Genomic DNA, 27,150 nt, shown 5'->3' on the forward strand with positions numbered 1-27,150 from the left:
CACAGCTGGAAGTCTACAATACCAACACATTTACTTGTCTGTTATCTTTGACAATTACAATTCTCCATCTCACTTTAGTCTATTAAAACAATTGTCCATACTGCAGAATACTACAAAGACAGTTATTTTGTCTTATTATGTTGCGTTATTTTTAAGGGTTTATTTTCCTTTGTTTAAGGAAAACAGGTAAGGAAGCTTAAATAATAGATCTCAGGAAATTAAATGCTCACTACATCTTTAGTTGAACTGGAATGCACTTAAGAAAATAAGAGGGACGTTTAAGTTAGAGTCATGGGAACTGGTGAACAAAGCACCAAAAAGCGTGAAACCCCAACACAGATGTAGCAAAGATTTTCCAGATGTGGAATTCTTTCTATGGATCAGTAGAGTTAGCTTAACTTACTTAAGCTATAATGATCATTCTAGGGGAAAAAAAAGTATGGCTCATTTGTTATCTCTCAGTCTTTTAATATAACTAAATGTAATTTACTTTGCTGAAGATTTTTATCTAATTTGTTTTATGAAAAGATGTCTGTTTCTTATTCCTCTTAGTTTGTGTAATGTGGCATACATTACCTCTGGAAATGTCTTTGAAATGTACTGCAAAAGTTAATATATGTAGCAACTTCTCAGGTTGGAACCTTTCTTGGTTAGTTTTTCAAAGTCCAGTTCCTCATTAAAAACAAAATGATGCGAAGTTTTGATTACAACTGTAACATATATATATATATCTATCTCTTTACAGTTTTTTGTGTGGTCTTTGGTTATGTTTGTGTTTTTATATTCTTATGAGATACGCTCATACGCTCTCACTTTTTTTTCCTTTGCTCTTTATTCAGCTGAAGAATTTCCTTGACTTATTGTATTCTGATCATTGATTAATTTCTGCAAATTTTAAGATCCCCCTAATTATTGCCAGAAAGTTTCCTAACACGTAGAGGACTTTTGCTGTTGCTTTGTAAGTTACATAGTATTCTTAATTTGATGATGGATAGTTGGTACTGTTTCCTGGAGGAAATACATGCCTCCTACAAAACATAAGAAACACTCATGTAATAAAATTATATTTGGTGTACATATTAGGGCTGAATATTCAATACATTTTTACTACAAAATACCATTTCTGACACATTAAAAACTAATTCAATATTTGGATAGTGACTTATCCACTGGAAATATTGCAATACTAATTTGACATCTGGGGCAAGTTTTGAATTGGTACATAGAGGGTTATGATTTGGGTAAATCTTATGAAAATCAGTGGTAGGACTGTCATTAATTTCATTGAGGAAAGGGTTATACTAATTAATTTCTCTGTCACTTTGTCTAGACTTTTTCTAAACCTGTGTAAAACTTTAGCATCCACAATATACTGAGGCAAGGAACCCCACAGTTCAGTTTTAGATTGTGTGGAAAAATGCGTCCGCCTGTTTGTTTTGAACTTGCCACCTTCATTTGATGTCCTCTCATTCTTTTATGGGAAGAGACAAGCAATTGCACATAATGTCAAATGGTTATCAACACAGAGTAATCAAACATGGATAACTATTGTGCTGAGAGACCAAAAAAAGAAATGAACTTTCACTATCAGAAGGAATGGCAGGTATTAAATCCCTGACTGAAAAAGCCAGTACTGCTTCCAAGCTACCAGTGCATCCTACTCTAACTTGTGTGCCAGAAACACTGTCTTCTACTTGACCCATTGTTATTGTCTAATCCTGCAATAGTTAATTGAATGGCTGCTAAAAGGCATTTTTCCTACAAATAGTAGTTTGGATCCATGCTTCAAAACATAGAGTCAGACTTAAGTTGTGAACGTGATCTGTATAAAAAGTACAAGTGTGAGATCTTCCCCTAAAAGGGTGAAAGAAATTTTAGGAAAACTAGAGATAATTCCGATGAATCTCTTTCAACTTTCCAATAATTTTCCAGCCACAAATGTCCTGATAATGATGAAGTTATACCTGATAAAATTGATTAACCTGATATACACTTCAAAGTTTTGCCAGAGCAGGTATATCAGTTATGAATGTGAAATAGAGCCCTGCCGAAGACACACTTGTGCTGACACAAAAAATGTTATTCTGCTCAAAGAGTTAGCATGAGCTATACCACCAAAATAAGTCCTTGGCACTCTGAACATTCTGGAGTTTCATCCCTGCTTTGAGAGCCTCCCATGGTAACTACAAGAGCAAAATCTTTCTAGTGTAGGCATGGGCTTTGTTCTGTAGTCAGTGCTCTATGTAAGTCGATTGATAGATAACAAATTCTTGACAAAAGTCTTAGTCTTTCTTTTTCTTCCTTGCAACATGAAGAAACATTGATTCCGGTATGACATTGTAAATTAGACAACTTGCCTGGAGGAAGCAGTGGTTTATTTTATTAATTTTTTTCCTTGCCTTTTAACAGGTTTCGACTGGTCTTCTCTAATTTCAAGCCTATATTTTGATAGGTATTAAAACCCCTGGTTACTTTCCTCTTTGCCTTTCAGTTCTGCTTATAGGTGGCTACTGAGATATGATGTACCTTGCTAGCACTCTGAAATTGGTTACCAATATCTGCTCTTCTTTTAGGCCAAAGTACAGCAGCAAGTGCAATTGAATCCACTGTAGACTGGGCTTTAAATTAATACCTACCAATTGAACTAAAGAGGCTATTCACTGAGAGAAACTTGCAGAGAAATCATTTTAGACTTGGATTTAGCGAACTTCTACTTACAAGCTTAGTCCAAACTCATGTGACTGGAACGATTACCTGCAGGAATAATTTATTGCAGATTTATAGTTTATAGGCCATTTGGCAGTTGTGTCTATCAATAAACTTGTTTTTCAGTTCTTTCTTTCTTTGTAATACTTATGAATTAAGCAACAATTTCATGCAGTTATCTGATTCTTTCCTGAAATGTCATGAAGGGGAGATTCACTAATAGCCAAAATCAACACAAAGGTAGATTGAAGATGGTAATAAAGCAATTGCATGAGGCAACTGACTGACTTTGTATATAAGAATCCTACACTGGTGCATTTTAAAGACCAATGGCATCTACCATAAGCTAGAGAATCAGCATTTGATGTGATTGCCACTTCCTGATATGTGCAAAAGCAATCTGATTTTACAAGAGTGTTTGCAGAGGAGATTTGAGACAAGGACTAAACTTGATGCCTAGATACCACAAGGTATTTCAAAATCTTCAAGATAATGAAAAACACCTTTTGTCAGATATGGTTAGTATCTTTGAATTTATAGACAATAAAAGATCTAGTCGCTTAGGCTGAACATACTACAAGCAGATACAGCAATTCTCTCAACCATCGCTTGCTATACCAGAAGGCATTCAGAGCACAAGCCAACAACTCTATCATGGAAAAAAAACCCCAGTCTGAGCAACCTCTGACGCTGCAGTTACGTACAGCCCAACCATTGTGCTGCCAAGGACGATTCCACATCAGGAAGACACTTTGCCTCCAGGTGTGCCTAATCCAAAGTGTGCTTTTGGGTGTCTCTCACCTGAGTTTTCATCATGTCCTTAGAGGATTGTAAATAAGCATGACTTCTCATCAAACATCAAAGAGCTCTCTCTTTTCCCTAAGGATTTGTGAAAAGGAGCTTTTTATTCTAATAAGACAGGAGTTTAAAGTGTGCATGTAAGTACCTAAAATATATAAACAACAAAAACCTGTGCTGGCTTTGTGGAGTAAAGCCCACGTCCCAGGTGATCTGAGACTGAAACCGTTTCTTACCCTTCTGTTTTAACAGATGCAAAAAGAGAAAAGTTATCTTGCCACACTTTCTTAAGTGCTCTAAGCTTTTCATATTAAAGATGATTTTAAATTGTTTAGATCTTTGGTTCATCTTCTGTAACTCTGAAACAACTTAGCAGTCCAAGTCCTATTTTCAAATATGAGAACAGGAGCATAATATGATCTTACAGATGTTTTGATTGTTGTCTAGGAATCCAAAGAAGTAAAGAAGAGCTTATTAAATTTTTCAGAAATGACTAGATACCTTCATAATTCTGTACCATGTGCAGATTTTACTGCCCAAAGGTAATCTTTATTTGGAATTGGTGTACAATTAGCAGGTGTCACAATACAGAGCTTGTTTTTCATCTTCAGGTACCTAAATAACTATGAAAATGTAGCCAAAGGTTAATTTTAAAATTTGGCTCTGGGCATCTCAGCTTTTCAGAAGCTGACTCTATTTCTGGACACTGAAAAAGAAAGCCCATCACCTGATTTCCAAATCAACAGTCACATCACTACTTTGGAAACCATGGCCTAATGATTACATGTCAGTATCAATTAGGACCAAGTGAATTAGTTTATATTTCATCGGAATCAACCCAAATCTTTACCGTGAACTCAGTCCAAACAAAATTAGGCTAGAAATAACTGGTTATCACCATTCTCTGTTATTCTTATTATAGCCAAAAAAGGAAAGGAAGAAAAACTTCTTCATGCTTGCTTTGGTTTAAAAGCTATTTTTGCTTAGGGACTACCTCTTTTAGAATGTTTCTGGTGTCCAATACAATAAGAGACCACAATTTGGGCTGAATAATATAAATGCTACCAAACCACTGTGTAACTGATAACTAACTTTATACTGAAAAGCAACTTGATTAAGATTAAATATATGATACTAGCCAGAATATACTGACTACCAGTTTACAGTCTGTATGGTGGTGTTCTGAAATGTGAGCACATTATAATTAGTTATGATGTAATACTGAACTGAATTTGCAGAAAGCAACTGTATTTTCTACTTTGACAACAAAGAGCTCAATCAGGAAACATTGTTTCACACAATATTTTTGTTTGCAAGTTGGGATTTTACAGTCTGGAAGGGTGGATAAATAAATGATAAAAAAACTGGCTGGAGAGTAGCTCTATGGAAAAGGCCCTGGGGTCTTGGCAGACAGCGAGCTGAGCGTGAGCCAGCAGTGTGCCCTGGCAGCAAAGAGAGCTGGCAGCATCCCGGGATGTATCAATAAAAACATAGCCTGTAGATGGAGGGAAGGGATTATCCCCCTCTATTCAGTGCTTGTTAGACCACATCTGCAATACTGAGCCCAGGTTCAGGATCCTCCCAGTAAAAGACAGGCATCACTAAAAGGGAACAAGTCCCAGGAAGGGCCACCAAGCTGATCAGGGTCTGGATCGCTTGGCCTGTGAATGGAGGCTGCAGGACTTGTTCAGCCTGAAGAGATGGCTTTTGGGGTCCTACCAGCAGGTCCCCAGGAACTCATGGGAGGGCAACAAGAAGATGGAGCTGGGCTTTTCACATTGTGCATGTGAGGATGACAAGGGACAACAGGCACAAACTGAAACCAGAAAGGACCAGACTGGATATAAGGAAAACCATCTCCTCCATGGAGACAGTACAGCAGTGGAGCAGGTATCCTACAGAGGTTGCACAGGCTCCATCTTTGGAGGTTTTCAAGACTGGACTGGGTAAAGTCCTGAGCAACCTTGTCTGACCTCAGGGCTGGTCCTGCTTGAGCAGGAGGTTGGAGAAAGGACCTCCAAAGGTCCCTTTTAAGAGAGTTATCCTGGGTATCCTTTGTTTAACTGTATTTTGCTAATAGGTGATGAAGACTGTTATGAGAGACATTCTCACAACTTATCAATCTGTGAGGAAACTTATATTATTAATGTAAAAATATGGTTAAAAGACTTCAATGGTAATGCTTTTTTTTTTCTAATCACATAGTTTCTGGGATAAAAATAACTTGCCCTAACAAAGAAGGTATATATTGCCTTAAAAACACATTGGATTGGCCAGAAAAAGGACAGCTGAAAGATTTAGCATGATGACCGGCAGCAGTAATCACTCAGCTGGCACTATATACATCTTTATTCCTATCAGGGAAATATCTTGATTAGAATAACGTAATTCTATTATGGAACTTAAGAAAAGACAACAAACCAGCAAAGAAATCAAAATTCAATTGCTCACCACAGGAATATAAGGCACTGAGGCACTGCTTGTTTTCTCTAAAGTGAATACTGACATTTGAATATTTTTTGAGGAAATATTTAAAGTTGTTTCCACAATTAACACAATCATCAAAGAATCTAGAAAAATATCATAGCCACAAAAGCTTTAAAGCTTTGGACCAAGATATGGACCAATGCAATGTAAAAATAATGGTCTATCTTTGTTATTGGCCTAAAATAGTTCAGTTAAGCTTTTCTCTCTAAGTATTTTAAAGATCAAAATAGATGAGACTATATTAAAGAAATTAATAAAATTAAATGCCTGTGAAGATAACAGCATATTTTGATTTAAAAAGCTCTTCCAAAGAAGTATAAAAGCAGGTCCATACTGATGGCCCATGCTAATGCAGGTGGAATAAGAAAACAGAAGCTGGCTAGATATTTACGAATTTGATGCACAAGAGGTTCTGCTAATTCTCAGATACTTCAGATGTACTTTAATATTATGCAATGATTTCATGGAATTTGTTTTAGCCTTCCAGCAAACACCTGTTTTCCTGTTCAGGCATATGACGTGAACGTTTGTGTCCTTCTTCAATGATAGACGGCCTTCTTGACTGTTGGCTCCCCCTCAGAGCACATTCACACTACCTGGCCCTACCCTTCACTTTTTAAGACTCAAGAAAGTAATATACAACAGGCAATCAAGACGAGTTTTAGGGGCCATCCTGCTTCCAGTGCATTTAGCATGGTTTTAAGTGGACTTTCAGAGGAAAGCTGCAGTCCCAGGATCTACTGTTTCCTCCAAAACCTAAAAAAATGGCCACGGCACCGTAAGGTTAATGAGACTTTGGCTTCACACAGTTCTACGTGCATTTTAAAGTGTATGTGTTTATATCCACATGCATACAGTGAATGTGGTGTGACTTTTAGAAGTGAAGTAATTTATTCAGAAGAACAACTATGGTAGTGTGCGGTTAATAAGCCACTAAAAGTCAAATACCAAAAATCATGACATCAGCTATTTTACTGCATTTAGAAAAAATAAAGAAAACCCAATAACTAAACATCATCAGGAATCTTAGCATGAAACGTCAGCTTTCAGTATCTCTTGGCATCACAAACCTTTTTTCTAGTAATGAAATAAATGACAGTGGAATAAAAATATATCTATTAGCATCTATTGGTGTTTGGCAGACATCCATGCATATTCTGGCAGAGTTTCTGTAACTGTTTTTTAGTATGACAGATTGAAGTGTGAGTGCTCACCTGACATTTTTATTTAGAAAGCAAACACTCAGCTAAAACAAATTTTATAACTGTTGCAACATCAACAGTAAAAGAAAGATTACCTAGGTAGAAACTGGTACTTCATACCAAGGTCTCACAAAAACATTAATAAGACTGTTCTACTAAGACCAGATACAATACTTAAAAAAAGGAACCATTAATAATTCATTTTGCCCAGTTTATTGTAGAATGCTGGCTAGAGATATTGTAAAGCAGCCAGAAAACTAGTAACTGTGCCAAGTAACTTGTATTTCCCTCCACTTTATGTGGAAATTGATATCCTGTAGCCAGCCAGACTAAATTTTTTAATGTTTGTTCTAGGTTCAAAATAAGTTATGTATGGCTGAACCTTTAATGACTTCATGAAAACACAGTGTCCAGTGGGTACTGCTCGTGCAAAGAATTGCTTTCTCTGGATCTAGAACATGTTTGTAAAATCTAGTGGAGATTTTCTTTTTTTCCTTTTTGATTAGAGCTGCAGTTAAATTAAATGAAATTAAAAGAGCTCTACCTAGTGTGCCAAGCAGTTGGTCTTTTATGTGCCTTGTTTAATGACAGTGAACCTGTTGCTACTGGATTTTCAAGGTCCTCCGCTGGGAGTTCTCACAGATGGGCCTGACCCGCCTTGTCATCACTCCATCACCTCCTGTTCTGCAGCTCATCTCACCATGGGGCCAAGCACAAAGTGTCCTCCACTGCCTGACACCGACAATTAGAGTCTGTGAGAGGAAATACCCTGCCGCTAAGGTCCCTTTTATCATCTGTGTATTTGTCTTCTTTATGCATCAAAGGCAACCAGGGAAATTAACACCAAAGGACATGGAGTCTCTACTTTATTAAATAGTATCTTTACCAGAAATCTAGAGGAGATGCAGAAAAAAAATGAGTCTTGTTCACTGCTAGGACCATATTGTAATACTAACACCGGGGAGCTTTCAAACACTTTACATTGGCCAGAGATCCAATGAGGCTGCTGTCTTCGACTGTGCTTAATACTTTATCATCTTGTTTGCTTGCTGATCACCAAAACATGAACAAGAAATGGGCTATTCAAATCTGTTCTACTCCATGTCAAAGACTGACACTTTTATTTGTGCTGAAGTAGACCTCTGTAACCTACTAGTTAGAGAGAATATTGAGATTTACCCAAAGAGGTTGCGCACTTTTTCCATAGTATATCTTTAAAGCAAGAGGGAATATTTTGCTAGAATCATGAAAGCTCTTAAAAGCATGTTCACTTGCTATTCTGCTAGGGAATTTTTACTGCTACAGATGAAGTGTCACTTGCTTTTTTATATCAAGTTATGTGTTCTGTGTTTTTAATTGATCCAAGTTTGTACTTAATAACTAAAATGTAGTACTCAATGACTTAAAAAAAGCTTATTTTATTTTTAGAGCAGCAACTTTTCTAAATGTGTGTTGAACCAAAATACTACAGGGCAGTTGTTTTATGCACATGAAAAATTTATTTATTATAATGCTGAACATTATGGACCAACGGTGTTAATATTTATTTAGGGCTAGACTAAACCTTCTGCCCTGTTTATGTGATAGCACATAGTTTCATCACCTCAAGAGAAATAAGCTGTGCTAGTCCCGGACCAGATGTGGATATTCACTCTACCCCTCCCGCTGGCTCTGTTGTAGCAATGTTTCTAAGTCACAGAGTTCACTATTCCCTACAAATATTTGAGGATAAATTGGGAAATCATGAAGTAGGTCCACAAAGAGACTTAGGCAATACTTCTAATATTGACTTATAGTCATTTCACCTTTGTTTTGGGAACACTGCTCCAGAAACTGAAGTTAGCCCTGAATTAGGAACCTCACAGTGGATTAATCGTACTGACTATTGGTATCTATGTTAGGAACCATCTTGCCTCTACAGTTAGTGGAGAGTTAACCAATACCATTCATGAAGTCTCATGTGTGATTCACATCGGTAAACCAAATGCTGACATATAGCCAGGTGAACCAAAGGTTCATATGTTGATTATTTTTGAACTATAAATGAAGCCAACACCACTAACTCTGACACAGACACCTTCATTATTGACAGGTGAGATGAACCCTCCATCCTTCATAGTTTTTGAAATTTCTTCATAGTTTGTGGGCAGAACTCGAGAATAAAAATCACAACAGTCAGCAAGGTAAGTAAAGGCATGGGAATACATAAATTACTGAAAAGAAAGACGGATGCATCTGAAAATACAGTCTTTTGAAGCTGGTTGCTGGCCTGTATTCCTGATTTAGGTGCCAATAGTCCCAGCCCTGAGTCATCTCTTGGCTTGAGCCATCATTTTGAGCCATCATTTTCCCTGACTGTGCATGTTGCTTGATCTTAACTTCTACCTCAAAAAGGTTCTTTTGAAAGATTTCTTTTTTTCACCATTGCCAGAAATGTCAACAATATTGAGACTTCTTGAAAATGCATTTCTCAGAAATAGCTGGTGCCACAGTACATCATTTGCAATGCCCTCATTCACGCAACTTGAAGCAATAGTGTACACAGTTAGGCATGACTGATGTTCTGCTCAATACACTGATCATTTATAGATTTTTGCCAAAGGGACTCTGCTATTGCAGGTTTCACTGCACTTTCCACTGTAAAAAAAAATTAACTGGTTAAGGAACTCTTGAATTATTAGTTGACAAAAGTAGCAATGTTTTCAGATTATGTTTGGCTTCACTCTAAATCTAAAAATAGTGTGTGTATTTTTTTTTTTTTTAAGTACTCCGTCTGAAAGTTTGTATTTGATGTAGTCAAAATTTACTGCGTGTTGGAAAATATATAAAACTGAGAAAATATTTAATTTCAAGGATCAACAACTGCTATAAACATAATCAGTAATGTGTGAACTTCTAAGCTGCTTAAGCAGCTTGGTCCATTTAAGGGTCTAACTGTTTGGTTGCCTATAGGAAAAGCATTTGAAAGTATCAAGTATCTAGAATCTACAGAATAGAAAGTCTTGTAAAAACAGGTTTTTATTTATGTATATAGAATTTCCAAACCAGAAACACTGAAATAACAGCCTTTCTACTTTCTTGTATTTCTCCTTCTAGTCCCAGATGAAATCAAATAGTATTAAGTAGGAAAGAGGGAGCTACAAGAAATTATTACTTCAAAATATCAAAATGAGAAAAGATGTTTGACTAGACATTTTGAAGGCATTTTTAATCCCATTTTAATTTTAATACAATACTATCCAATCTCTTTACCTACTGTGTTACTAGCATTGTCAGTAGTAAAATAAACAACTCCTTCTTTTTGTTCTGTAATATATTTTAGTCTGTTTGTAATAATATAAACTAGAAAGACATAGATTGTTGGTGTTTCCAAATAAATATCAAAATTAGTTTTGTTTGGTTCTCTTACAGCAGACATGCAAATATGCTATATTCTTTTTTGAAGGCTTTCACACTTTACTTATGTCTTTGTCATTCATGAGTCTTATGCAATGTCATTTGTCTGGTGAAGTGTAAGCAGTAATGATCAAACAATGGCTAATTAAATTCAAAACATGAGACCTGAATGTCTGAATCAAGATCCAATTGCATTTGAAAAAAATAGCACTAACTACCCCTAGGACCAAGTGACTTCAGTAAATAGGCCTGATTTAAATAATCATCTCCCTAATGCATGCTTAATATTTAAAAAAAACCCCATAACCTCATGAGCTCCTGAGCTGCAAAGAGTTAAACAAAAGCCAAAACTGATTAAAAGGCAACCACATTTCCATTTACAGTCTAGCTTGTGCTCATGTACATGGAAATGTCAGCAAACTGACTCCACATGGCATGAAATTCCACCTAATATATGTAATATTAAACGTAATGCTGTCCACAAAAAACATAACACTGAAGTCTGGGCAGGAAGAAGGAAGAGAGAGACAGATTCATATGCATATGTACAGGTTATAAAGTGCATGACAAAAATACATTTATTTCATACCATCACCAACACTGACATGATAGGTAGCTTTGACACTGAAGAAGTAAGCATAGAGCTTTGAGTTTTATTTCTGATTTTACAAGCTGTTAGCTGTGGCAAACACTTGCTGTAGCTCTATTCCTCCAGTGTAAAACTGGGGTCATTACATCTCTATGCCCTGAAGATTTTTTAATTACTTTCAGATAGCTTTTAATCTTGGATGGTACATAATTGCTAAAGATGTACAAAAATCTATAATGTTGCATCGCTGCTTGACAAAGTATTTGAAATTAGCTGCAAATAGTAGGGCCAGTTATAATCAGTTTGCATGTTTGGACATGATTTAAAGGATGTGGCCAAATACAAAGTGCCTCAGAAAAAGAAATACCAAATAATACCACCTGCGAAATCTATAAAGGAAATGCTTATTAAATATGGGTCACAGTTTGGGAATTATTTATGAACTTCAACAGCTAAAATAGCACAATCCTGACCAGACAGCTCCATAGCTTTTACAGTACTGATTAGCACTGTGGCTTTTCTCTCAAAACCTTTTTTTTAACTTATTCCTCTCCCTTAATAAGCAAAAGAAAAGAAAGACTTCAAACCAGGATAACGCAAGAAAACATCACCAACAAAAATCAGACATAAATCAGAATGCCAGGTGGCATTTGGATAGTTTGAGGTATTTTTCAAGCTATATTTGAAGAAAACTATCAATTAAAATAAATGACGAAGAAAGCAACAGAGATTCTAGAGATCTATAGTGCTAAGAGTGGAGTGTTCCCTAGTGTTTATCACAAGACACCCATTTGACAGTGTCTAGCAGACAATCACTAATAGATTTCACATACCAACACCAAAGTATGTATAGTGTTCAGAGAACATATATAACAGAAAAGAATAGAAAAACGACATTTCAATATTCTGGAAGTACTTAGCCAAAATAAAAATTATTATCTCCAGTGAAATACTCCAGATAACCGTAATTTCCTGCCATACTTAAAGACAGACAGTAAAGTTCACACTAAGTCATCAAATTCCAGTGACTTGAACAAACCCATTGGCATCCATGTTTGTTAATTGAGACATCAAATAAATCAAAATAGATTTTAACACCAAGTAACAAGTTAGTATCTAGAGGAAGACTAGGGGGAGCTGCAATTGTGAGGGGCAGCTGCAATTCAACTGGGTACTTTATAGGATAGTTTCAAACATCTTTATTAGTATCATATGGAAAGCCGGACTGCTTTTCAGAAAAAGAAAATATCCTATTCAGGAAACAATGAATAACCTTTACACAGACATCTGTCAGGTCTGTAACCCTACACAATCGAAACCCCACAGTTGAAGCCTGTCTTTTGTCACTTAGTTAAGTAACATTATGTTCCACAAAACAAATACAAGGAAATGAGAAAACAAGTAAATATTTACTTACCAGCCTTCTCCTTCTCTGAAATAATTGGCATAGCCTGAAAGAAAAAAATAAACGATACCACTATTTAAAAAAAAGGAATATTAGGGAAACATTATAAAATCTTAAGGTAGATTTTATGAGTGTCCAGAAGGTCTGGAAAGAACTGAGGTCTCACTGTGTTGAGCACTCTGGAGAGAAACATACAGTTCCCATTTGCGTGGCTTATAATCTATTATGAAACTAATTACTGTTAAAAAAAAAGGACGAGGAGAGAAGGGAGGAGATGGAGTTAATAAGATATTCCAATGATCACATTTTGAAATAATCATCCTAGAATACATGCCCACAAAATTCCACTGGGAAATTACTAAATAATTCTGCAGGAATGAAGACAAAAACTGTGTGGCTGAAGATGAGATTAAAATACCAAATCTTTCTTCTGCAGAACTCAAGCACAGTTCTGCCATTGACTCCATATAGTTAGGACTCGGGCTCAAATGTATGTTGTTCTATAACATACCAATTTCTTACTTTTTACATAATTTTTCAGAGACAAGTAGTAGAAATGTTTTCATATTGGCTGTAATTGTTTTTGGACTTGGAAAATTGTTTTTTTGCAATGGCTGTAAAAACCTTTCATATTATGCTTTTTTTCAGTCTAATGCAGAAGAACTTTCTGAGTGTATTTTTCCTGAAATAAGTAGGTTATATATTGAATGAATAGTAAAATGGAATTTATATGGCATACATATAAACAGAATTAAAGAAAGTGCATATATGATAAATGTAAGAAAAGCTGGATGAGAAATCAGATTGGGTATGAATGTATGCAGAACTGCCATGTGAGTTAAGGTATCAGTTTTACATCCTTTTCACTCATGTCAGTCTAGCCTTTGTTCAGCAGATTTTCCTGCTGCAGATTTCACAGAAGAAGAAAGAGGGGAGTGATGGACAGAAATCACAAAACAGCCAGTTTCAGACTTTCTATAGAGTTCCTGAAAGAGACTTTGAAAATTTCATTTCAGGATTTGATTTGTCCTGCTATATAAACCAGTATTTTATAGCATTTCCTGGATGATATTTTGTACAAAATTTCAAATAGAATGTCTCTTAGACAACATATATTAATAAATACCTTACAGAATAGAAATAGCTGTAAGAATCCTTTTTGTGATTCTTTGTTTCACCTGTACTCTGCCTACTTAAATATCTGTTGCTTGAGTTTGACATTCAAAAATGTTGTACCGTCAGACTAATATTATTCAAAATGACAGCAGCCCCTTGCTTGAAAAGCATTTCCCTTGCTTTGTATAAACATACATTTGTTTGGAAGAAGCACCATTTTGCGCCAGTAACGCAGCAAAGGCATTAACTTCCATAGACTGAAGAGAGTTAACATGCCAAAGAAACAATAAAATCACAGGACGAATCAAGGTATCAGTTGCAAAGAAAGAAAAAGTGTCTCATGTACAGATTTTTTAAAAATAATTGATAGAATTTTGAAAACCAGTATATAATTTTCTTCTCTTTCCCAGACCTAAGTGGTTGCACTGGCTAAGAAAAATAAGAAAATAAGAAAGAAAACCCCAGATTCACTATTATCATTTGTCTGAGAAGGTAATTTGTAAAGAGAGAACTTTGTAAAGAGGAGAAGGTGAGAAACAAGCAAACAAACAGGGAAAGAAAACCAAACAAAAGAGGAAAAAAGAATGAGGGAACGTTAGTGTAAATCGAATGGAACGGTCAGGACGAAAGAAGGAAAGATGGGGACAGGTTATTATCATGTTTTAATTTTGAGCTTTGCTAGCCATGAAAAAACCAAAGCAGGTGTGATGGTGTCCTTTAAGATGAGTTTAGAAGACAACATTGAGATGACTGGGGAGTGTCAACATAGAAATCATAAGCTGTGTCATGGCAAAGAGACAACAGTTTGATGGGGATAGCCTTTGTAAGTTCTAAAATGCAAGGCCAAGATGAAGAGCTATGATTCAGTGGACTGGGGGGAAGCAGTTACAGAACTCAATGGGGATATGACAGAGTGGCAAGTGCAGAAGATAATTTCTCTGGTGGCTTTATGATGGACTTAAATGGACTTTAATAATAATGTTGTCTATAACTGCAGTGCGACTGGTAGTGACTTTGGCCTGAATGAACGCTTCTGAATCAGCTCCCATCATTATTCATATCAGCATGCAAATTTTTTTTCATATGAACATATCAGATTTTAAAACATTGTTAATCTTGCCATTTGTCACTTCAAGTTATTTCCTGGAAATATGCAATATTGCTAATCCATGATTACTAAAACATGTTGATTTACAACCAAATATAAATTTTAGTAAATTTTTGAGATGCTCGTCCTAAAGTGTGTTAGAGTTGTTTAGCAGGTTTAGCCCAGGTAAAAAGCTGTAGCTGGAAATACAAAGAATCATAATGCCTCAGGACAGATGTGTAAGTCACAAAATTAGTACTTCTGTTAACTAGGATGAAGAAGCACTATAAGTTCCGGACAATTTAAAGGTAGAGTGAAGTCTGCAAATAAAAGTACTTCCTATGTTCCTACGGCTATCTTGCAGCAATTCATTAGGATTGATGCTAGAGAGAGACAGATGTGGATTATACAATCTACTGAAAGTAAGAATTCTAAAATCAGGTCAGGTGCATGGAAAAAAAATGCTACTAGAGTATTCAGATAAAGAACTACATTCAAAATGATAGCACCACAAAGTATATATGTTTTCCTAGAATAATTAGGAGAAGGACCTCATACAGTGGTGACTACCTGTCACCATCATTTGTCACTACTCCAGGCTCTCCATAGTGCATTATGTAAATACACAGATTTCTTTTTATTGCCTCACTTTTCTTCCTGATATGAGACAGCCCACTTTTTCGGCAACACATGGTTCCATTTCCTTCATGTGCTTTTAAAATTAGAAGAACTAATTTTCTCTGATTTGGTCGTATTGATTAACTGCACAAGAAAATAGTACAAGATTTTCCAAGAACCAAATGTTTTCTCAAATTCATGTGAATCCAAGTAAAAAAAAAGAAAAAAGAAATTATCTCTAAAAAAGCTCTTATAGTAGAATCAAATTAGTGAAAGTAAAATCTTTTCTTTAGAACAGAATAGGAAGCATATTTTTTCCAAAGAATATCAATATTCTTCTCATTGTAAAGACTGCAAATAACATGAATGTTTGACTCAGAACATGGTACTGCGGCATACTTATAAATTCTGAATCCATTATAACAGTTATGAAAGATGTTTTCTTTCAAATAATGTATATAAACAGGCAAGTCTTACTCATTAATTCTTTACAATTTAAGGAGAACTCATATGTATATATATCATATTTTTAGTCAAAGGTTTAGATTTGCTTAGTTTACAGAAAAATTGTAAATCTTCCCATTTTATTCAAATATATAGTAAATGTAAAGTCCCTGATTAAAAAACCAAACCAAACCAAAAAACACCCCCAAAAAACTATCCTCTTTATCCATAAAGTACAAAGACTTCTTGGACGATACTTTCAAATATGTCTGTGTTCTAAACAGAGTGTAATTCTGCTGAATCAAGATGTAAAATGAGCTAAAAATTCTGTCAGAATGTTCTATTGCCGCTTAAAAGCTGAGGAAAAAAAAACCTAAATGAACATAGCATTTCTTGAAAATTTAAAATAAAGTAAACCATGAGCAAATCTTGTTCAACAAGATCTCAGACAGTCCTAATATTGGTTTAGTCTTTTGTTAATACAGCTACACATACTGCTTACATGCTGCCCAGTGGGAAAACATGATTGTTACTTATGAGAAATGCTCTCATCTCCAGTACAGTTTTGAATTCACTGGAGACCTTCTATGGAGTTCCATATGTTCCAAATGAATTGCATTCCCAGGAAGTGATTTAACATTTCTGGCAATGGAGCAATTAAACCGGATTTTCTTGCTTGGCCAGATGGGTTCACTGTAACTTCACATTATTTCTCACTCTCCTCACAGCACTAAAGAGCTGGACTAACAATTTCCACATGATTGGGTCACATGCGTTTTTAAAAAAAGCAGGCACACGCCCTTTTTACACCCCCTTCACAGATTTCAACAAACACGCCCCAAAGTCAGCCTCCTCTCTATATTTTTAACAGTATGTGTTCTTAGCAGCACCAAGAAAGAAAAGGGGAAAAAAAAAAGGTTGGAAATCCCTATCAGACCATTGCTGAAATATACTCAGGATTTTCTTTTAAATTAGAGAATGTGATTTTTAACCTATGAAAATCTTACTTGAATTGTCATACTGAAAATTTTTGTATGCATCCTTGGTGTATTGCAACTGATTCCCTGTAAATATGTTCTGTCTGCAAATATGACTGTAAAGCGCATGTAAAACACTATATTTCTTTACATTTTTCTTTAAAGTTGCAGTTGCCTTGCTCAGATAGAAATGATTACCACTAATACTGGGTTAACCCAGTAAAACTGGGTTAAATTCACTTCCTTTGAATTTCATGAGAAGTTAGGTGGAAAAGGTGTCTTCCAGCAAGAAAGAAAAAGGTAGAAAATTCTGGTAAATCAAAACTTAAAATAAAATTTTTGCACAAATGAAAAGTTTTGTTTCACCAAAGCTAAAATACCTATTTTTTTCTGAGCTTGTAAGAATATTTTAACAGAAAAGAGAAGAAAATATGTAAAAAAAGCCCATAATTTCAAACAGCAACCATTCATTTTGGGCATGTGCAGTTCTTCATTATGAAAAGAGGAAAGAAAGAATCTCTTCCCACTCCCCAAATTAGCTTCCTTCCATTACAGAGTTAAAATTCACATATTTCATCTCTGAGCTGGGCTAAAAAATTAGGACTGTAGCTTTCCAGATTAGAAGCGGTATAGTCAGTAGATGTGTGCAGTGGCAGGGGGTGAAAGGGGGAGGCATTGTCCGCAAAGAAGACAGAGTGTACTTGGGAGCAGTGGTGAGGGCACACTGAGCTGCCAGACTGCCATTGCAAAACTCACAAAACGCGAAGAGCTCTGTCATAACTGACTCATCTGCAAAGGGCTACAAGACAATTTCCTCACTAGTGATCTGATACATCTTGATTTGCAAGCATTTCTCTAGAATTTTGCCTGTGGGGTTAATAACTTCTACTGTCCAGCGTGAAAGTAAAACTCCAGGACAAACGTTAGCACACTGGGATTTGACTAGAAAGGGAAAATCCAGCCTTCAGAATAATTGTGAGCAGGTAACTGTTGCTGACCTCAAGCTGTTATAAGTCCCCCACCTTATTTTTGGAAGTACTTTTATGGTAATCACCTTTTATTCCTGCAATTAAAAATCATGGTCTAAATTCTCACCTTAGTGGATGCTTCTTTTATGCAAAACAATTTTAGTAAGAATTGTGTTTTTCACGGAAATGATTTGCTTCAAGAGCAAATCCATATTCCTATTCTAAAAAAGTGGAAGCTTTACATTGCATTGGGAGCAGAAAAGAGACCAACCTCCAAAGCTTGCAAACATAAAAATGAATGCTATATTTAGTTTTTAAATAGGATCATTGACTTTGAGACCAGAAAAGACTATGTACATCAAAATATATCTCTGTCATCTTCTTTCTATTCGAACGATCAAGACACACAAAAATCTAAAATCCTCTAAAGAAGAGCGATACACTGAGCTTCTGATAAGAAAGAAAGGAGGTAATATCAACACAATGTACAATTACCAAAGAAGGACTAATGAACCGAATGACAGAGAACTCTCTATTCCAGTCAATGAGACCAATCTTGTACCTGAAAACTGAGGTCAACAACGCTCAGACAGAAAACAATTTTAAGCATTATATAATTTCTCAAACAGTGTACATTCTGTATCATCTGCAGTCCTTAAATAAGCATTTTATTTTATTTAGAAGGTATGCTCTAGTTTTCTTAATTTGGATAAGTAGTAGTTAAATTTAACTGGGTTATTTTATGGAAGAAAAACATCCACAATCACTCAGATGGTTTGAAATTAGGGAAATATTGCAGTCCATACCAGGAATTTCCTCAGTTATATCCCCATTGCAACACAGTATTGAATGAATATCTCTACTGGAAAATTCTGATGTTTTCAAACCAAAGCCTGTAGTGTAAATGAATCAGATTAAGAGAATAGGCATGTAGAAAACCCATTTTGAAAAATTAATTAATTTAAAGTAGAGTAATCTTGTGGTATTAGCACTGAACAGAAATCATAGCAATAATGTAGAAGAAAACCCAAGAATGGTTCGTTTATCATTAAGAATTATTTACAAACATTATTTTATCAAACTTGTAAGTTTTTAAAGTAAGTTTTCAGTTCCCATAGTTTTTACAATTTTGCTTTTTTTTTTTTTTCAACTGGATAAGGAAAGAGAAAAAACAAAACCATCAACTTTTAGGACAGACCAGCTTTAGAAGGGGAATTTAGCAAGGTCTTTCTTCTTTGTGGTATTTCATTTTACTAAAGATTGCAATTACTAGAAGTAGAGCAGAAGGCAATTAAAATCCACCCAACAATAAAGCTGCATCAATTAACTCAATTTTAAAAAGGAATTAATGTCACATTCAGAGGTCTCTGACTAAATCTATGACAACACTATGAATTTAGTTCTAGTGGAAGTACAAAGCTGTATGCTTGCCTGCGTATGTTCTCCTCCAGTCAGTTGTATGCCTCTCCCCAACTACTTTGTTTTCTGACTAGATATTTCTGTTTGCTTGAGCCTCTTTCTGCCACTGAGGTCATGCACAGAGACCCCTTCTAGTTAGTGCTGGATAGTTGGCAGTTCTTCTACGAGGCACTTGCCAAGAGCCGGCACTTGGGGTGGTCTGGTAACTTCCTGCGTCTTCGTCATTCAGCTGGCATAGTGTGACTCTTGCTGGATGGGAAGTGCAAAAACAAAGATGCAGGAGAACTCTCTTGTGCTCTGTTTGGTGTTATTATAGACTTTCCATAGATCCGGGTAAGCTCCCAATGCTCTGAAATCTGTCAGGACCACATACAGCTGGTTTATATGACAGATAAGACAACAGCCTCTCTGCGGCTTGTCCAGACCATTAAGTAGAATTTGGCCATAATATAGAATTAAGTCCTTTCTCTTTAGGGATGCTAAAGTGTTCAGAGCAGCAACTGCAAGTTCCTAAATACCCTGAGAGTTACCGTCACACATTTTGTGCAACATAATTATGATTTTTTTAAAATTAGCAATTGGTAGACCTCAGCTTATTTGCATATCAGGACTTAACTTAGAATAAAAACAAATGTGTAAAATAAACTTGTTTTTGATACTTCCCAGGAGTTCCCCAGATAAGGAACTGTGTTTCCACTTGAACTGCTCTTTAATTACTGCAGTGGACATACAGTACTTGAAAGAGAGGTCAGTTAAATTTTAGTTTAATGTTAAGGAACATTTATACAGCTTTTGGTAATAACAAAACCTGTGCTTCCTCCAGTTCCACCAAACATATGTATCTCTTCCCTAAAGAAAACATAGCTTTAATGTTAACACCAAAGCTGAGATGTGACACACTACCTCTAGAACTGGAGCAGCCCCAAGAGTGCTCATGCTTTTCATCAATCACCAGAGGTTCTATTAGGGTTCACTTACATATAGAGAGCTTTTTCCCAAGCTCAGAAGTCATTTGTTTAGCTAATGTTTATCTTATAAAACCTTTTACAATAACAAACACATCAGTAAACCCTGAAACATTGGCAAAGCTGAACTACTTGGGAAGAGGAGGGCACCCAGCTATATGAAGCAGCAGTAAAAGATAATTAAAGTCTCATGTTTCCCATTTGTTTCAACATCATGTAATGTCTGCAAATGTGATTTTTGCCTTAAAGCCCTTAAATCTGGGGAATGCTTCCACATAGCTGACAGGAATCCCAGGTGATTTCAGTCTTTTCTCATCTCTTTGTATATAAAACTTGCAACCTCAGAGTAAGTCCATGTTTCATGTAAATAAACTAATAGAAATAAATTTAAATAAATTAACTTAAATTTAAATAAATTAACGACATGTGATGATATAAAGTAAAATTTGTTACGTGATAACTCTAAGTTACCAAATACCTTTGAGCACTTACTTGCAGAGTAAAAGGGGAAATTAAAAACAACAAAATCGTACCATTCCTGTCTTTCCCTAGCCACCTCAAAGAAAACAAAAGAGCTCTTTGCCCTTCATCCCAAGAAAAGCAAGTCACTCTTACTAATTTTGAAGGGTGCAGACATGAAAATCAGGAAGCTCATCTCATTGCTGCAAGTGCCAGAGTCTATCATAATGCAGAAGCTGCATGTTCATGAGCTAACTGAGAAACGGTTAGCAATACAAATCATCAGATATGTACATGAGCAATCTGATTCTAACGATCTTTCTGTGAGGTCAGCCCAAATCCAATGGTTGATTGCTATCTACATTTTTGAATTCCATTAATGCTAGTCTCCTGGATTCAGATCTCACAGAGGTTAGCAGCAGTAAAATCATATTTGAGTTTCTTGAATATTGTATATTAAGGACTGGTATTTATGGTAGTCAAGAAAGAACTCATGATGTTCAGCTTTATGTTCTGAAAAAGAAAATCAGGTGTAGAGCATTGCAGCAACTTATTGACACCTACTGGGAAGGCAGCAACTATTGACAGCTACTCAGACTCTCATTCTGTGTGAGTTTGCTCTCTTGAATCTTTGCAGGTAACCCCAGCTGGCTGCTCTTCCTATTGTTAGCAGCAGCAGGCTGCTGCAACTGTTTAGAGGTCTCTCTCTCTCTCTCTCTCTCAAAATAAAAAAGCAAACCCCAAGAAACTAATTTTTAAAACATAGTATGTATGTTTTGGCACAAATCGTTATGCTCACAGTCTCATGTGAATTCAGTCACTGTGATATTACATTTGTTGGACCAGGTGGGAAAGGATCAAAAGCAGATCCCCAGGGAGGCTCTTGATCTTGAGCTTTATCCAGGCATAGAAGAATAAATTACTACAAAAGCTACATCTCTTCTATGATCACGAAACCTTTACTTTCTGTAGACCATCATAGTTCTTTGCTCAGGAAGCTGAAGAGTCACATAATAGTGATGCTAATCATAAGATGATGGAGAGAGGAGGGATGTAGCATGCCAGATAGAATCAGTGATAGGTTTGGGAGAGTCAGTGGGGTGTTTTATTGTGGAAAAAAGTGCATCTAACTTTGGAAGGTGGCAGGGTGATCACAGGAGAGTAAGTAAGTGCCAAATTTCAGTAAGTTATCACCAAGTCAGCTAGATGTGATAATTACCATGTTTCTTCCTGGTTTACTAAAACGTAAAGCAAAATAAAATAACATAAACCACCCTATTTGCTTTCACAAAGAGAAGACAAATGGCAAGGAGTAGAAGCACGCAACAAGACAGTAGCTTTGTCTTGGGTAGGAGAAGGAGGTAGAAAGGAGGGGAATAAACACTAAAATATGCTATCTGGATCTCATTTGCTTATTTGGGCATATTCTTGGAATCTCAGTTTGTTCGTACTCCAACATATATGCGTAGTGAGTGTGAGCTTAAAAATCACCAAACACCACTACTGTGACCTTACTAAGTCAGTATTTCTCTAGGTCATCCAAGAGAAAGAGAGCTGAAATGAAATGAGTTCTGTCGAGTGCTCTCTGCATACATAGTGTGCTAACCTTTAAGCACTTGTCAAGGTTGTGGGGGACAGATAGAGGCAGTAAAACAAAAAGACATCTTTTGAGTGAGAAAGTAAGAAAACATGCTTTTCAGTTCATTCAACAACTTCTGTTTCTTTCAAGAGAATTGATTTAAAAAAAAAAAGTAGGAAGATATTGCTTATATGAAAACAACTCCTTTTTTCCCAAAAGACAGAAAAAGAACTAAAAATATAAGAAAAATAAAAAGAAGTAAGTAAACAAGTAATAAAAATAAAAGAAATAAAAATAACAAGTAAAAATAAGATGTTTCTTTGTCACTGGGAAAAGAAAAAGGAGCTTTATCTCCTAAAAGGGCCTAAAGAAATGATGCACAGTAGGTATTTTAATCCAAATATAACAATGAGATTTCTAAAAAATACCCTGAGCCCTTGAAAAACCTCTTTGGAAAATGAAACATTCATCTGCACAGCTGTTTTATGCTAAAATGCTTATAACCAAATGCCCCTTTTTGTTTGAGAAAAAACCCCAACTATAACCATTTCTACTTTAATATCTAAACTCTGGTCAAACTGAGTATCAAATTTCCTTTGCTCATATAACCAAAAGCTTGGTTCCTCTGATATGGGTAATAAACCAGAGAAATACGTATTTCATCTGCCATATAGTTTCCTTAGTTGGAAGTATTACCAGTAAGAGTGCTACGCCAGGTCTGTTATATGACCAATTCCTATTACATTTCTGTAGGGTCTTGCAACACCTTGCTTAACTCAGTAGTGCCTGCGCTAACATTTCGTGCCTGCATGGACAGACACTGGCACAGCCAACACACACGCTACATGTCTTCCATCTCTGTGCAGCAATCCCATTTTATTTCCAGGTACTACCTGTCCAGCTAGGATCTTTGATGTCATAAAAATCCAGAAACCAACAGAAGTACTCATACATCTGGGAAGTTTCGCTCCTGTTGCCAACATATTTTAAAAGCCTGGGAGGAAGGAGGGGTGTTTTGCAATTGACTGCTGGGGACTCTGGGTTCCATTCATCATCTTAAGGCTCAGCCATAGATGCTGCAGGTTAAAGTCAGGATGAGCTTACTGCATGGTTAAGAAGACAGGCTAGTTATTCCTTTTCTTGGAGCAAGACCACTGGGGATAGTCATGGTCTGGTATTAGAACAGGAATACTAGTTGAACAATCTTTTTGCCAGTTAAAAATATGAGAAACAACTCATTTTTCTCATCTTTAAAATGTAAATAATAAAGCTTTTCCATTAAATGGGATGTCTGGGGGCTTTCAAGTGCCTAGAAAAAAAATTCTGTGAAGTATTCTGATTGTTGTGTGATAGAATTTTCTATGCATTATGTCTAAAAGTGTAATATATTACAAGATTAACACATAACAAATCAATTCATCTTAACTTTTGAACATATACATGCTTTTTTCTTACAATTGCTAAGTTTTTTACTGTAAATCATCTAGAATGCTATGTATTTCTGTAGCTTGCATTCTGATATCAAAATATTTTCCAGTAAGAAGTTCCATATTTTAGTCCATTTTTTTCTAAGATTTTGACTGTTAGAATCAGTGGGTGTTAAAGCAGACACAGCACCTTACATCATAAAAATGACACTGCATTTTGTATCTTCATTAACAGGTATAATAATTTTCTATTCAAACAATGGTTAACCATAGCTGGTGAAGGATATGCTCTGTCTGAAAAATGTTTATATCATAAACTCCTTTTATGGGACACTTTAAAGTTGGAGATATTCAATATTGCCATTCATTTATCTAACATAAGTTTCAAACATTACTATTTTCTATAGATGATATATTTCTAATTCATGGAAAAAAGAAATTGTTGCTGATACAGAGCACAATTCTGCTAAAGTCAGTAGGAACTTTGCCAATTGCTCCAGTAAGCGAAGGCTCAAGTGGATGCTGCCTGACTCATAATCTTCCTGTCTATGCTGTGTCCATTTCCTTGTTAAAGACACAGTTCTGTGTGTGCGCATACAGATATGCATAAAAGAGAATAAAATCTACTATTAAAAGCCAGGATTTATATCAAACCTTTTATTAATTGCTACATTTACTATGAAGACAGCCCTTTTAAGATCCTTCCTTTTCTGGAAGTTCTAAAATTAGTCTTCTTTCAGGATCACTTTATTTATTTATTTTGTTCTGAATTTTATTTTTAGTTTCTGCAGGCACTAAGCAAAGAAGTATCTCATCGACGTCTGTGTTCCCACGCTATTCCCATGAAAAGCTCACTCAGGCCTGCAGACAGATGCACCGCAGATCTTGAGAGTAGTAAGTGGGTCCAGTTCTGTGAAGTGCTGGGCGTTTTCTGTATGTCCCCAGGATCACGCCCTAATAGTACAGTTTCTTTCTGAGTTGTTCCAACTTTCCCAAACTTTGTGTGGCATATTACAAAAATGTAGTTCACAGTTTCTAAACTTTAAAAACTTTCCAGAGGGAAACAGCACACAAGAGTCCAAGTACACTCTTGGTTTTCATACCAATACCAGTCCCCTGAGGAGAGTTTGAATTATTCCATGTTTTAGTTAAGAGGGACTATTACAAATATGAAACATTTTCTGCAAAAACACTCTTGACTGAATCTTATGTTCACACTCAACTCTCCTAGAACCAATATTTCACAAGCATTTTAAAATATTCCTGACCATTAATGATGGTGCAAAGAACTCTAGAAAGCCACAAATCCCGTTTCACCACATGAAAAGAGCAGGTGTTTTTTTGAAAGCAGAGAGCCTGCAGACTGGCAGAGTAGATTTCTGACAAAATAGCTGTGTTTCATACGAAAAAGATTTGTGAAAAGAATTGTATGAGTAGGATAAATATAAAATTTTAAATCCACCCATATTAGTCCCTAGTTTTGTATGCAAATTTAAATTACAGAGTTGCCACAGGAAGGGTAGATGGCTTTTTTTTTTCTTTCTTGTGTCTTGGCAGCAAAGTAAGCAGAAATATGGCTTAGTGAAGATAAAACACCCAACAAACAAACAAAACAACAGCACTGTACCAATGCTTCTACCAGTGCCTGTTTTTCATTGGAAAGAATAGAAGAATGCATTACCCTTGACCACCCATGTACTTTAGACCTTCCAAACTCAATGTTTGCATGCTGAACTCAATGAGGAAGGAATAGTCTGTGTATGTAGCAAGTTGCAAAAACTTGCTATGTCTCTCAAGACAGAAGTATAGAATGAAAGTTCTATTTCATATTTTCCTGTGTTTCGATTTAAGAATAAACATGGTGATAGCAGTGGAGGGTACTCATCACCTTGCAGCTGCTGAAGGAAAAAAGCCTTTAGTAGTTAGTACCAAAGAGAATGAGAGAAAGAAATAAACCAGCCTACAGATAAATTAGATCAAGATTTTTCAGTCTGCCTTTTTTATGCTCATTTCTCCATTATTTTGCACTTCTAGTCTAGTCAAAATCTAGACCATACTGATTCACTTTTCATAGGCAAATCCTACTCCCTGACATCTGGTCTTAGCATGATTTAGAAACAGAAGAACAGCCAGAAGTGAGGACCCAACAGGCTAAGGACTGTTTAGAGAATCTGGATGTATTCCAACCTGTGAGGCTAAATGAAGTCTACCCAAGCATGGTGAAAGAGATGGCTGATGTGATTGCAGGGCCAATTAACATCTGTGAAAAATCACGACAGCTGCGCGGTGTCCCTAATGGCTGGAGAAAGACTTACACCCATCTTCAAAACAGGCTAAGAGGCAATGATCTCTAAGCTTGTCAGTTCACCTCAGTCCAGGGAAAGATCATGGAGCACACCTTGGAATTAATTTCCAAAGACATGAGTGACAGGAAGGTAATCAGGAGCAATCAACATCAATTTACTAAGAGCAAATCATCCTTGACCAGCCTGATTTGCCTTCCAAGATGTAATCACTGGCTACGTGGACAAGAAGAGCGCAGTCAATATAATATACCTTAACTTTAGTAAGACTTTATACACTGTCTCCCAAAGCAGTCTCATTTGGAAGCTGAGAAAGTATGAGCTGGAAGAGCAGAGAGTGAGATGGGTTGAAAATTGGCTGGACTGACATCATTCAAAACTGTCAAACCATTAAAACTGACATCTTCAGCTAGGGTATCTAGTTCAAAACCAGCTTATCTCTTAGAGCCTTTAGCATGAGGACAGAACTTATTTGTTCTGGGTTCCTAATGGCATCTGGATGCATCTTTTAGATGCAGGACAAAATGGTTGAGAAGATAATGCCAAACATTGCTGAACACAGAAGAGCAGCTCCACACTCAGTCTGAGGAAAAGATGAAATTCTGTGAAAACTAGAATCAGTGAGATTTCAAGGAGGCCCAAAAATAACAAAGGATTGGGATGCTGACACATAGGGAACTTGTGGAAGCTGAGATTTCCTGCTATGTGTACTGAGCTTGGTTTATCAAACTACAAAGTGTAAGAATTTCTTGTGAAGGCATCAAAGGAAGGCATAAATTCAAACTTGAAATCCAAGCAGGAAAAAGATGTTGGCTTAAAGCATACCCTTACAGATGCTGCAGATATGTGACAAATTATCCTGAAGTACTTTCCACGGACATCAAGAAAACAAATAATCGCAGCAGAAGGAGATAGTGTTGCCATAAGTAGCAATAAGAAGTTTTCATGGGTTTCCAAGTGGTCTGAGCAAACTCAATCTATGTTTGTGAGAATGTGACGGCATTTACAAATGCACATAGCTTCAAAGCTACATTTGAACAGGATTAAATAATCCAAACTTTCGCCTTAATAAACACCACACAAAGGACTATATATTTCAGCACTCACTCTCCTGATTGGTCTTATGAAACCTGAATATTCCTAAGTGACTCACAGTAACCCAGTGCAGTCCTGAAATACTGGCACTAGAAGCATCCATTTATCTA

At 36.1% G+C, this 27,150-nt stretch overlaps 1 protein-coding gene across 5 annotated transcripts in view; it reads right to left on the reverse strand.

The window, feature by feature from the left end:
• DLC1 (DLC1 Rho GTPase activating protein) overlaps positions 1–27,150 on the reverse strand; it is a 238,546-nt gene that overhangs the window by 123,675 nt on the left and 87,721 nt on the right. For all 5 annotated transcript variants that reach the window (XM_075500130.1, XM_075500131.1, XM_075500129.1 and 2 more), the window contains exon 5: positions 12,596–12,629. In XM_075500130.1, the coding sequence (XP_075356245.1) occupies positions 12,596–12,629 (34 nt within the window). The remainder of the gene's footprint in view (positions 1–12,595; positions 12,630–27,150) is intronic.

Source organism: Mycteria americana, chromosome 4, assembly GCF_035582795.1.
Source record: "Mycteria americana isolate JAX WOST 10 ecotype Jacksonville Zoo and Gardens chromosome 4, USCA_MyAme_1.0, whole genome shotgun sequence".
In the NCBI taxonomy this organism is placed as follows: Eukaryota; Metazoa; Chordata; class Aves; order Ciconiiformes; family Ciconiidae; genus Mycteria; species Mycteria americana.